Source organism: Penicillium hispanicum (genome assembly GCF_028827665.1).
Source record: "Penicillium hispanicum strain IBT 35686 chromosome Unknown utg000004l_segment0_segment0, whole genome shotgun sequence".
NCBI classification, from domain to species: Eukaryota; Fungi; Ascomycota; class Eurotiomycetes; order Eurotiales; family Aspergillaceae; genus Penicillium; species Penicillium hispanicum.
Genome location: NW_026623196.1, coordinates 2,714,787 through 2,727,399, shown reverse-complemented (window position 1 = coordinate 2,727,399; position 12,613 = coordinate 2,714,787). Strand labels below are relative to the sequence as shown.

Here is a 12,613-nt window from a genome sequence, read left to right as displayed (position 1 = left end):
CCGTTAATCATAGTACTCGCTGTAGGGGTCGACCTCGCTCTGCTCGGGGGCCGAGGGCTCTTGGGTCGATGTCAGGAAGTCACTGGGGACCCTATGAAGGGCCGCTGGGGCTGAGCCGCCGTCAGAGACCGGCTGCCGGGCCAGCGCGTCGCTCTGGGCGCTGAACCTCAGCGTGTTCTCTCGATGGGCTTTCTGACTCCTGATGGGGGGAATGAAGGCACCGCCGTATTCCCAGCCGGGGGCTTCCACCAGACCTTCCTCACTCTCCACCTCTTCCCAGATTGGGCTCTTGATGACCGACTTTCGTGCATCCAGCGGATGCCACAGAGCCGATCTCTCACCCTCAGTTCTGAGGCGAGGGTCAGCGACCATCCGAAAGAAATGTGAGAGCTCCGGTAGGCTGCGCTTCGGATCACGCAGCCAGGTCAGGGTGGCCGTGAAGTGGCGAGACGTGGGGCTGTTGAGTTCCAGCCAATGGACCAGCTGGTAGAATTGCTCCTGCGTCAACTTCCTCGACACAGCTATGCTCAGCACCGGCTCCAGGTCGAATTCCACCCACTCCCTGTTGTACTTCAACCACTCCTGGAAGCTGGCGGAGTTCTGCCAATGCAGCCAGTTTGTATCTGGAAGTCGACGCAGCACCTCGGCGGAACTCACAGGGCGGCCGAGGTACTCGGGGATGCGAGGAAGCTCTTTGTACGGTTCGTTGACGATAGCGTTGAGGCTGCCCGACGCCCGCTCCGCCCACTGCTGCCCGGAATCGCAGGCGACACATCTCATTTCGTGGCACGGGCCGTTGTCATAGCGGTCATCGGGGTCCTCGGAATATTCGGAGGCGTTATCGTCGTTCGCTTCGGTGTCGTTCTCCTCGGCCGTGTCGGTTTCATCCTCCGACTGCGCCGGATTCGACTGTAGTTGCGCGCTGGGAACCTTGTGCAGCTTTGCAGCCCTCTGCAGGACCTCCACTCGTCGGTCCAGCAAATCTTCGACTTGGGCCTCCGTGTAATGTCCCTCTGCAATGGCCTTCTGCGTCCAGGCCGGGAGGATACTCAGCTCTCTGCGGATCTCGGCATTGGGATCATAATCATGGCCCGAGAAATCAGACGTATCGTCGCAACACACGTACAGGACTCGCTGGAATTCACCGCACGTTTTGCATCTCTGACTTTGCCGAGTGGCAAAGAATCGAAGGGTACATGCGTGACCGCATTCTAATCCGGGATAGCGCTTATACCGCAGGTATCGAAGGACTATCGGGGTGTTTTCAAGACCGGGAGGGATGTGTGGCGCCGGACGAGGTCGTCTCTGCTCTGCCAACTCCCAAATTCGATTCTCGATAAGATGGAAAGGAACCGGAGCGGGCTGAGCCAGCTCGGTTGGGTTGATGTTGGTAGGAGTGTGGAAGGAAATAGGCCCCCGCTCTTCCCGGGTCTGCGTGCCTAAGGGAATGGGCAGGACTGGTTGCTCACCCTGCTCTCCAAGGGCTGTATCATCTGGAGCTGCGGTTGATGCATGCACGTGGCTGACGTCCGTGGACTCTCCCATGCTCTGGGATGCCACCGGTGGTTCCATTGGCACTGTGGTCTCCTTCTGAGGGGGAGAAGACATCTTTGACAGCTTCACACGTGTATTCACGTGTTGCGGGCTTGGAAAATGCTTGGAATGATGAGAGGAGTACTGGAATCAAAAGACGATCTGTGGATACGCTCAAGGGATTGATGGATGATCGTGAAGGATGAAGGAGGAAAGACCGAAGGAAGAAGGTGCTTCTATCTGAGCTCGCATCGTGACGGGGGCCCGTAAAACGACGACTCAGCGATGCCATCGGCCAATCGAGTCGCAGCGAGATCGCATCGTGACGCGGGTCCAATTCCCGTAAAACGACGACTCAGCGAGGCAATCGGCCAATCGAGTCGGGGCGAGCTACAACTCGAGATGCCACCCCAATGCTCTCAACAGTGCCGCCGGCGTGCGGCCGGCGGTACTCCTCCTATCTACGGTGAAGCCGTTGATTACACTGCCTGGACGAGGCGGAGGCGCTCTTCATGCAGGATTGACTGCAGTTGTTCTCACGGTAGGTGGTCTTGCTTGAGCATCAAATACGCCATGGCGTTTCATTTTTAACAGCAGGCCTTATGGATGCAGCACTGCTCAAATGCGGGTGGCAGTATACCAGGACTACGGGTTATCACACGATTACCCACTCATTATCGGAGCGGGATTGACTGGCCTGGTCTTTCTATCTCTGACGCGGTCTCTGTGCTTTGATATTGCATGAATTCCAGGCAATTGGCAAACGCCAAGATGCTTATATGTAGGTGTAGGAGCTGGGAGGATTCCTGCATAAACAATCTCCCCAGGCTGTATATCAACTGAAGCTGGATCCCTTATTCCAGTCAAGAGGGTAGACGGGGGGTTGACCTTTCAACATCCGGAGGCGATATAGATTGGTAGAGTCCAATCGGAGATATTATCCCGCACCTTCATGGGAGGTCAGGGTGGCGCCTATTAGAAGCCATGCGCCCGACTTGGTGATCTTAAATCCAATATGATAGGCATCGTCCAGTTTCCCGAGCTCTGCAGCTCCATATTCCATGATTATCGGAGAAGTCGCCCGCAGTCAGTTTCATCTTGTCGTCGTCGGGGGATTCCGACGAGCTCAGCCAATGGTGGACCTTGCCGGGGCATTTGCCGTCCTGGCGACCGCTTCTCTTATATGAGTTGCCGACCCCAGTCTGGCTCCGCTCCTCCAGTGTTCCTTGCTGCTCGATTCTAGCCTCGAATCCTGCTCGATTTCCCCCAGGTATGTTCTAATGAGGTAGACTGAGGAAGCGCAAAGCCTCGCAGCCGCGGTTCACCCTCGTCCGCCCAGTCCGGCCCAGCCTCCATCTCGGCCCGACACCATAAACAAACACCTCCCTCTTCCCCCCCCCCTGCGCCCCCAGCCTTTCCCACGCGATCGCTCGCGGATCTCGTCCAGCTTGTTTCCTTTCCTCCGTTGTGACCCATAATTAACTCCCCATCCTCACTTGCCAGCGCGCGCAGTCCGAATCTCTGATATCCGACCTTCTGCCCAGCCCCTCCGAAGTGCCCATCATGTCCGTCAAGTTCCAGGAAGAGGCTGTCCGCGCCGTGACTGGCGGCAAGCCCGAGGACCTGGCGCACCGTGTCGGTGAGCGATTGACCGGTGGAAACACCCCTACGGGATACCTGGCGGTAGGTTGAAGGTCCCCAATGCCCCCCCAGACATGACAGGAAGGGCTACTGACGCGCGGAATGGATCGTCGCAGGCATACCTCCACCAGCTGCAGAAGAACCCGCTGCGCACTAAGATGCTCACCTCCGGACTGCTCTCTGGTCTGCAGGAACTGCTGGCCTCGTGGCTCGCCCACGATGTCGGCAAGCACGGCCACTACTTCAGCTCGCGCATCCCCAAGATGTCACTGTACGGCATGTTCATCAGCGCGCCGCTCGGCCACGTCCTCATTGGCATCCTGCAGAAGATCTTTGCCGGCCGGAAAAGCCTCAAGGCCAAGATCCTGCAAATCCTCGTCAGCAACTTGATTGTACGTTCCCCCTTCACCCTACGATGGCCCCGACCGGTCGCGCGGCCGCTAATCGATTTCTTTACGGCGACAGATCTCCCCCATTCAGAACAGCGTCTACTTGTGCTCGATGGCTATCATTGCTGGCGCGCGCACTTTCCACCAGGTCCGCGCCACCGTCCGCGCCGGTTTCATGCCCGTCATGAAGGTCAGCTGGATCACCTCCCCGCTGGCCCTGGCTTTCGCCCAGAAGTTCCTCCCCGAGCACACCTGGGTGCCATTCTTCAACATTGTCGGTTTCTTCATCGGCACCTACGTCAACACCCACACCAAGAAGAAGCGCCTGGAAGCTCTGCGCAAGGTACGTTGAATTGGTGGTGCATGCACTCGTGGGACCAAGTTACTGACGCAATATACAGCGCTATGACCAGCGCCGCGACCCGCGCGACCCTCGCGACCCTGGTTACGAGAAGCGCGACTACCCTTGAATAAAACCGAGTCGCGCCCTGCAGATATCAGACGGGGCGGAGGTGCTACCGGGCGTGCCTGACTCGTCAGCCCTATTCCTGGATCACAGCCTCGCCTCCGATCTGTAGCTATGAATTCCCCCCCTTTCTTTTGTATCATGTTTCCCTTCATGTTCTGAGCTTCAATGTACACATGCATCTTCGTATGCGTCAGATATCTTTTCCCCCTTGATGTTATTTCACCTCTTTACGACGAATGGCTTCCCCCTCCATATACTTCGAATCTGTTTGCAAACTTTGGAATGGACGTTTCGGTACGTCAGTACCTACGCTGGATTTTCCGACGGCTTGGAGCATCAGTCGTGATACATATTGTACTTCCTATCAGAGTAGGTGGGAACTGCCGAAATACAGCTTCCGTGAGGTCTAGGCCGGCGTAATTTGGATTCCATGTTCATCTACAGCCGGATTGGAAGGCTATCCCGATCTTGGATTTTCGATTCCGACCCCTTCCCCCTTTGATCGAGAAACTATCCGATATGTCAGTAGTGAGCATGATTCATGCTGTCATCCCCGTCCACACAACCGGCGGAGTTGCACTCCAGAAGCCTGTTCACTCAATCTCCATCTGCGACCCATCCCGCTTCGCCTGCACATACGCAACGAAGTCATCCAGCGCACCAGGCCACGCCCCATCCGGACTCCACCAGCCAAACTGCTCGTCCTCGTGCGCCTTGCGCAGGAAAACTTCAAATTGCTCCCACAAATCCTTGTTAACGGGCTTCTTGCCCCGGCTCTCTAGGAATTCAATCCACCAGTCCAGCCACGGCGTCGTGTCGGTGTTCGCCGCCACGCCGCCCGACTTGGGAGAGAAGAACATCCCCCACTGCTCAGCCGCAATGTCGAATTGCACATTACGCTGGCCTTGCATCCGTGACAGCAGGAAGCAGTACCGGTACACGCGGCGGAAGACACCGGTGTCTGTGGTAATGTCCTTGCGGAGCGTTTTTACGTGGGATTTCATCTTTTGTGGCGAGTTGACGCTGAGCTAGAGTTAGCCAAGTGCGTATGGAAAGAGGGACCGGTAGAAGGTGGTCGTAGTTGGTCAAGCGCAGTGGTTTCGGGAGAGACATACTTGACGGCCCGCCAGCCATTCACAAAGCCGTCGCGCGTGAACTCGCCCATGGCGGGACACTTGCAAAGCTCCGCCACTCCGATGCAGGTGATTTCGTCGAGCTGCACCTCTAAATCATTGAGGTATTTCATGGCACCCTCGATGCCGAACTTGTCTTCCTCGTCTGTTGAGATATCTGTGTTGCGCTTAGCGTGTGTCTTGTCAGCGGGCTGGACCTGTACATACCTCGGTAGCTGTCGAAGATCTGGTTGAGTGGTGCTACTACGGCGTTGATGGCAGGGCCGCTGCTGAAGTATCTGTGAAGCGGTGGTGCATTAGACATCTATTTCTCAAAGCCATCATAGATGCGGTCTGGGTTGGGTAAGATTCTGCAGCTCTTGCTGGCATGTATCTTTGGTCACACCGCAGAGGTTTTCACGGGAGAACATCCATGTACATGCAGAGCCGGCTGCAAGAGGCACAAGAGACCAAAGCGGGGAAGCACAGCATTCCATGTATAGCCGATACAGAAAGACCTCTCCAATAGAGAGTTGGGTGTACTCACTGATCAACAGCCCGTGCGACATCATACCGGGTTGATTTCAGGTACTATAGCATCATATCAGCACGAACCCCCCCAAGGTACATCGACTTGGAAAAAGAACACATGAATCCAGGCACAAGGGGAAGGTAGAAAGGAAAGAGGGTAAAAAGAACAAGAATTAACAGTATATCACATACTCTGGCGGCATCGGTATCTGAGAGTCCGGTGATTTCCTTCACCTCGGCGATCGCCCGCTTCTGCGCCGCGCTGTAGGGCATGGTGGGGTTATGATATTGAAGCCGGCCTGCGTCGGCTGAGCACCTGGGGAAGCTTGAGGTGGCGGAAAATGACTGGGATAGTTAAAGGAGTGAAGCCAGAGACAAAGGAGAGGATATGAGCAGGGGTGGTGGTGTTTTTGTGGTTTTCCGAAATCCCGCTCGAACATCGTGACGCCCCGGCGAGTATCATCGCCGCGGCGGCCTAGGCTGACTCAGCGAGGTCTGCTGCCTCAGGCATGATTTTTATACAACAATATCCAGGACTACATGACGAAAACCCGAAGTAATAAGCCGTTAATACAGGCAATTGACATGATAGTGGAAATGCCCAGCAAAGCAGGATTGGGCGCAGGAATGAAAATCGTAGCATTTCATTGAAGAGGTATGTTATCAGACAAGACCGTAGATAGCAGGGGGCATAAACACCACACTTGAAATCAGACATGTACTTTTGCAACAGAAATAGACTCCATAACTCCCACCACTAATCGATAATGCGAATATGCAAGATACGGGTTGCACATGGGTCTGCCCTAGGTGGTAAAAATAGTATCCTCCTGTTGAGAGTTAGCCATTATCCAGCTGCATGAAAATAGACCAGACAGTCCATGACATCCGGGAATTACTCACTTCACGGAGGTACTCGCCCAGATCTGTTTGTCTTGCCACCACAATACGAGTAGGCTCCATTTTCCTGCTCTGAGCACTCGACATGGTCGTGACACCGAAGCCCTGGTGATTGAACATGGTTAGAGTGGCTTCTTACAAACGAGACAGTTTGAGATAGAATACTACTTACCAACGGCGTGTCATCGGAGCTGCGAACAATGATGCCTGCACTTTCCGGTGCATCATCCGAGAAACGACCGACGTGGGCACGAGCCACAGATCCACCGTACAAGAATGGCATGATGCCGTTCTCCTTAATATGCACTGTGTATCGTGCATGCGGTGCAATCACATCGAGTGCCGTGATCGAGATACGGAACTTTCCAGTCTTGGTGAACTTTCCGATCATAGTCCCGAGAGCGAGGAGGTTGTCTCGAGGAATTGACACGGCCAAGTTTGCCAGACTGAGGCGGACATAAAACACTCGGGATCCGATCATTCGGAAGACATAGCGATCAGCCTCAGAACCACTCTCAGAGGTATTTGCGACAATGGAGTTGAGGGACCGGCCGGTGTAATTCGCCAGCTTCGAGAACAGGGTCGAGGTCTCGGCCTCTGTCAGTGGACGCATTCTGAGATCAAATGGCAAGGCCAGGAAACTTGTTGAGGAGGCACGAATACAGCGGAATTGCTATCGAAAGTCGTCGTTAGCTTTGATAGGCGCGGGTTGACAACGCAGAAAGTCTTCAGGACGTTTAAGGGTGGTTAACGAAGACATCCACAGGTGGGAAACACTGTAAGCTTACCTGAGTCAGTGGGGCCACAAAACTCTTCGACAGACACGAGTTTCGTGAGCAATGTGCTTGTGATTGTCCAACTCGGTACCTGAGAAGCTGGAAACCATTGATCGCAAAAATTCAAGCGGAGCGAAGAGCGGAGAAACGAATATGCCGGCAGAACAGCGCTTGGCACCGAAAAAAGTTCGGACCGCCTTCATGCCGCAGACCCTTCAGTCTCCGACCTCTCGCACGATTCCCCTCAAAAAGCGCAAAATGGCCCGTGGCCCGACAGTCAAAAGGAGGAGATTGAGTCCTCCAGGTGATAGGGAGGACTCTGGATCTCGCAACCAGGCCGCCTCCCAGAGCCGTGACAGCGAATGGGATCTGGAGCAAGACTACGAGCGCCGCCCACGCAAAGTGAACAAGAAAGCCAACGAGCGGACCCGATTGCCCATCAAAACCTCAGAGGGCTTCGTCCATGCTACCGAGGAGCCAGAAGATGCAGCGGAGGAGACCGACAGCTTCCTGGGTACTGATGACGATGAAGAAGAGGATGCTTCTGGAGACGAGTCCGAAGAGGAAATTGAAGAGAAGAAGCCCAAGGTTCCGGTGAAGGTCCAAATCGCACAAGCAAAGGAAGATCTCGCTCGCATGGCAACCCTGATCAATGAGGACCCCGAAGAACATATTGCTTTATTCAAGACCATGGCAGAGATGGTGGAGAACCCAGCTTCGCCAGTCACAGTCAAGAAATTGGCGCTGGCTTCGCAGGCCGCCATTTACAAAGATGTTATTCCCGGCTACAGAATTCGCCCTCTCAGTGAAGAAGACTTGTCTGCGAAAATATCGAAAGACGTGCGCAAACTGCGCAATTTCGAGCAGTCTCTTCTCTCGGGATACAAGCACTACGTGCAGAAGCTGGCTTCGTTGGTCAAGCCTGCCAAGGGCGACAATAACGCCGTTGATGCTGGTCTGAGGAGCATGGCCATTAATTGCGCCTGCAGCATGATCCAATCCGTGCCGCATTTCAACTTCCGTGGCGAGCTGTTAAAGATCCTTGTCAATCGGCTCGCACGGAGACAGGTGGATGCAGACTTTACGAAGTGTCGCGAGACTATGGAGGAAATTTTTGCCAAGGACTCCGATGGCATGGTTTCTCTTGAAGCGGTTCGATTGCTTGCAAAGATGATGAAAGCTAGAGACTTCCGGATCCACGAGAGCGTCTTGGACACATTCCTTTACCTCCGTCTCCTCGGCGAATTTTCTATGAAAGCGTCACAAAACCGAGTGGACCGCCAGACTGAGGAGGAGCCAATTAGCGGCAAAAAACAGAAGCAGAAACGGGAATTTCGCACAAAGCGCGAGCGCAAGTTGGCCAAGGAGCGCAAGGTTGTTGAGAAAGACATGAAGCAAGCCGACGCCCTTGTCTCTCATGAAGAGAGAGACAAGAACCAAGCCGAGACTTTAAAGCTCGTCTTTGGCTGCTACTTCCGAATTTTGAAGGCACGCATTCCAACCCTAATGGGTCCCGTACTTGAAGGACTGGCCAAGTATGCCCACTTGATCAACCAGGACTTTTTTGGCGACCTGCTCGAAGCTATGAAAGATCTCATTTCGCATGCCGAGCGTGATGAGTTGGGACAAGATGGTGAATTTGCGGAGGAAGATGACGAGGAGGAGCGCACTGCTGAATCCGCTGACCGCAACGTTCGTGATGCACGCCGGGAGACTCTCTTGTGTACCGTCACTGCATTTGCATTGTTGGAAGGACAAGACGCTAGCAAAGCAGCCTCGACTCTTCATTTGGATCTGGGCTTCTTCATCAAACACCTTTACCGATCCCTATACGCCATTTCTACCAATCCGGACGTTGAATTCAACCCCAGCACATCCTTGAGACTCCCAGACCCCAATGCCCACGGAGACAATCTTTCCTCATCTCGAATCCGGGCCAAGAACAAGGTCAATTTTCAGACTCCCATGGTTTTGCTGCTTCGCTGCCTCCAGTCCAGCCTTCTATCCCGCGCACATGGCATCCCCCCTCCTGTTCGCCTTGCCAGCTTTTCCAAGCGTCTCATGACGACCTCCCTCCAGCTGCCCGAGAAGTCTGCCATTGCTACGCTTTCTCTCATGAACCAGGTGTCCAAGCACCATTCTCGTCGCATCTCACCACTGTGGCACAGCGAGGAGCGCAAGGGCGATGGTGTTTTCAATCCCTACGCCAATGAAATCGATGGTACCAATGTCTTCGCTGGGTCAGTATGGGAGGGAGAGTTACTGCGACAGCACTATTGCCCACGAGTTCGGGAATCGGCGCTCGCTATCGAGAAGATAATGAGTGCAACGAATTGATTGTGATATGGAGATGTATACCACTACGTCGAACCTAGTTTGGGGATTTTGTATATGTTTCAAGCGCTTCATACGTCAAGATCATGGCATTTTCACTTACATATTCATCCATTTTGAGTATTCGAGATTCTTGTTTCTGAATGACATCGCCCCTTGGCATCCTCCGAACAGCCGTCAACGCCTTCCTACACCATTAAATCCACCACTACCAGGTTCCCCTTCCGATCAGTTCACTTGAGACCAGTCCGGCACTGTTTTCCCCTAACTTGAAATCCCCATCCATCACTCCTACCAACCCCATCGACTCCTAGAAATCCCACAAAATGTTTCAAATGCGTATTCTCATTGATCATTGGCCATCGATCACAATCGTCCAAAGCCTTGCCAGGACACATCAGACAGTTCGGCCATTTTCAGAGGGGATACGATGGCCCTAATTCGGCCCAAAGGAATCATTGCGAGGCCCGGACTCACGCAGCGAGACATTATCCCACTCATGTTCGCTATCCCCAAGAAGAGGGGCTTTCTGTGACTCTTCATCAGCCCGATGAATCGTAGTTTGACCTTGGCGCTGCTGCTCTTGGACGGTGGAGAGGAAGCTTTCCTCGGGCGAGCTCACACCAGCAGCATGTTCGTTGTTGCCATCCGAGGAAGAATGAGTGCGGCAGAATGTAGTCGAGGGAACGTTGCCGCGATTGAGACCATCCTTCTGCTGGGAGGGCGTTGTTCTCCGTCCGGAATGGGTAGAGGGATCTGGTGAAGTTGTCACAGACGTATCCTCGATCACAAGACCGGAGTCCTCCATATTTCGCAGTCCGGGCTGAATTTCAGTCTGTGGAGGAGCCGGATTAACAGGAAAGCGAGTGAAGGCTCTCGGGATAGAGGGCAGAGGCGGGGTTGAAGAGCGAGAGCTGGCGGCGTCTTCACGAGGCGTGACGTCTTTGGATCGACGTGCAGACGCCCAGGGGAATTGTCTCTCGCTCCGGGAACCATCGCTGGCATCACGACGGCGGCGGAGGCCAAACATGCCCCATTTCTTCTCCTCATCGCTTCGAGTCTTGGCCAGGGTGGTCTTGTCCTTTGAGTCGGGCGAAGTGGATGCGATGTCTTTGATGCCCTTCAACAGACCCTTTCTGGTGAGCGAGACGCTGCGCGTGAATTTGCCCTTGGTCTCCATCACAGGAGGCACCAGTCGGGAAGCAAGAGGATCAACAGGGCTTGATGCCGGGTGAACTGGAGCACTCAAGGGGCTGACCTGCTTGATCAAGGGCTCTGCGCTTCCATTGCTGGAGATACTGTTACGATGCCGGACTGGCAGTGGCGAGAAGCTCTTCGAGCCATCTCGTCGAGCCTTCAGGTACGCGATCTCATTCTCCATCTCTGCAGTGCGCTGTCGCTGTTCCTCGAGGAAAGACTGATTATCGCCAGCCGAGTACTTCTCCATCAAGACTTCGGTCTTCTGTTGAAGCTCCTCGTAGGACCTGGCTAATGCGCGAATCTCGCCTTGCAGCTCGTCCATGAGCCTTCCTTCGAACGCATTGAGTCGTCGCTCCATGACGCCAATATCGAGACGAATATCCAGTTGGAACTTCATCATCTCCCTGGAGATTTGGCATTGTTTGGTAAACAGTTCAGAGTTGGCCCGTCCCAAGTCCGAAATGCTTGCAATGTGATTATTGAGCTGATCTCCGATCCAGGTAGATACTTCCTCCATTTTCTTGGTGATGGTGCCGATTCCCGTGTCAGTCTGGCGTTGGATCGAACGAACCATCTCCACGATATCGTCGATTTGCATGGGCATGGGACGATTCCGGATCTCAGGAGAAACTGGTTGCCCCAACGGCATGTTTGCCTCTTCAAGGCGTTCTTCGTACGATGGCAGATGGTCAGTGAGGGACGCCATAGGGGCCTGGCGGTCCTTGTAGGCGATTGGAGCAGGTCGTTTTGCCTTAGGCGCCGGTGAACCGCTAGGTGTATCTATCACCCAAGACCGTGGGAGATATTTGACTCTGCCTTCACCCTCAGTCAGATCACGAAGGCGGGGAGGAGATTCGTCTGTAACTGGATAGTCAGGCAACGGGGAAGTCGGGGTCGAGGCCCTGTTCTTCTTGGATGCAACTTCAAAGCTTGGGCGAGTTACAACGATGTCAGGCTGATGTCTTCCCTGAGTGCTGAATGCCAGGCCTGATCCCTCCGATATCTTCTGTGGAACATCCGAACCAGCGGTGGCGTTGGGTGGAGTACTGCCAACAGAGCCATTGGAAGACTGAAGGGGATTGATGGCTCCTGGTACATTGACTGACGTGGCCGAAGGTGGAAGAGGAATCCTGGTGGCGGAATTTTTGACAACACCCGAGGGCATCGCATGCACACGTGCTGGAACAGGGGAGCTTGGCTCGTCCGACGGCTTGGGCTTGGGCTTGAAGCGAGAGGAACTTGGCGAGATAGATGGAAGAGACGACCCCGTAACGACGCGGCGAGGAGACGGCTTCAGTGTCTCCTTGGTTGGCAAAGGAGGAATCCGAGAAGGCAACTCGTCCTTGGAACACTCCTTCTTGAGGTCCTTGAAGCTGAGCTTTGACTTGATCAGTTCCAGCTTGGACATTTTCTTGCCATCATTGGAACTCAGGCTGAAAGGCGACATTGGTTCGGATGAAGTGCGTCCAGCATGGCTCACCACTGGATCGGTTACAGCACGCTTCTTTGAGCGAGGAAACTTGCTGTTGTCCTCTGGAGTTGCTGGCGGACTTTCCTGCTTATCGGTTCTCGTGAAGCGCGGCTTAGGCATGGGGAGTGCGAGCTCCCCATCATAGTCAAGCTGAGATGTCTTGCGGGGCATGTTTGGACGGCGAGTTGCTTCAGCCGAACTTGGCGGGTTGGAGTTACCTGAATATAAGATAATGTTGATTAGCGGGATTTGCTACC

At 54.3% G+C, this 12,613-nt stretch overlaps 6 protein-coding genes across 6 annotated transcripts; 2 read left to right on the top strand and 4 right to left on the bottom strand.

The window, feature by feature from the left end:
* Positions 1-3: 3 nt before the first annotated feature.
* Positions 4-1,608, bottom strand: N7459_004802 (uncharacterized protein; the record flags this gene model as incomplete). Its single annotated transcript, XM_056943986.1, has 1 exon — positions 4-1,608. The coding sequence occupies one exon, from the start codon at positions 1,606-1,608 to the stop codon at positions 4-6; it is 1,605 nt and encodes a 534-aa protein (XP_056800869.1).
* Positions 1,609-3,096: 1,488 nt separating this feature from the next.
* On the top strand, positions 3,097-4,033 carry N7459_004801 (Mpv17/PMP22 family protein; the record flags this gene model as incomplete). The annotated part of the gene is made up of 4 exons (XM_056943985.1): positions 3,097-3,216; positions 3,291-3,566; positions 3,640-3,906; positions 3,965-4,033. 4 exons carry the CDS (start codon positions 3,097-3,099, stop codon positions 4,031-4,033), a joined length of 732 nt encoding a protein of 243 aa, XP_056800868.1.
* A 592-nt stretch (positions 4,034-4,625) lies between these two features.
* Positions 4,626-5,948, bottom strand: N7459_004800 (Cullin binding-domain-containing protein; the record flags this gene model as incomplete). The annotated part of the gene is made up of 5 exons (XM_056943984.1): positions 4,626-5,055; positions 5,148-5,322; positions 5,373-5,443; positions 5,692-5,735; positions 5,868-5,948. 5 exons carry the CDS (start codon positions 5,946-5,948, stop codon positions 4,626-4,628), a joined length of 801 nt encoding a protein of 266 aa, XP_056800867.1.
* A 533-nt stretch (positions 5,949-6,481) lies between these two features.
* N7459_004799 (ribosome biosynthesis protein NIP7) lies at positions 6,482-7,188 on the bottom strand (the record flags this gene model as incomplete). Its single annotated transcript, XM_056943983.1, has 3 exons — positions 6,482-6,505; positions 6,579-6,680; positions 6,748-7,188. The coding sequence occupies 3 exons, from the start codon at positions 7,186-7,188 to the stop codon at positions 6,482-6,484; spliced, it is 567 nt and encodes a 188-aa protein (XP_056800866.1).
* Positions 7,189-7,504: 316 nt separating this feature from the next.
* Positions 7,505-9,688, top strand: N7459_004798 (nuclear export protein Noc3; the record flags this gene model as incomplete). The annotated part of the gene is made up of 1 exon (XM_056943982.1): positions 7,505-9,688. The coding sequence occupies one exon, from the start codon at positions 7,505-7,507 to the stop codon at positions 9,686-9,688; it is 2,184 nt and encodes a 727-aa protein (XP_056800865.1).
* Positions 9,689-10,121: 433 nt separating this feature from the next.
* On the bottom strand, positions 10,122-12,527 carry N7459_004797 (uncharacterized protein; the record flags this gene model as incomplete). The annotated part of the gene is made up of 1 exon (XM_056943981.1): positions 10,122-12,527. The coding sequence occupies one exon, from the start codon at positions 12,525-12,527 to the stop codon at positions 10,122-10,124; it is 2,406 nt and encodes an 801-aa protein (XP_056800864.1).
* Positions 12,528-12,613: the final 86 nt, after the last annotated feature.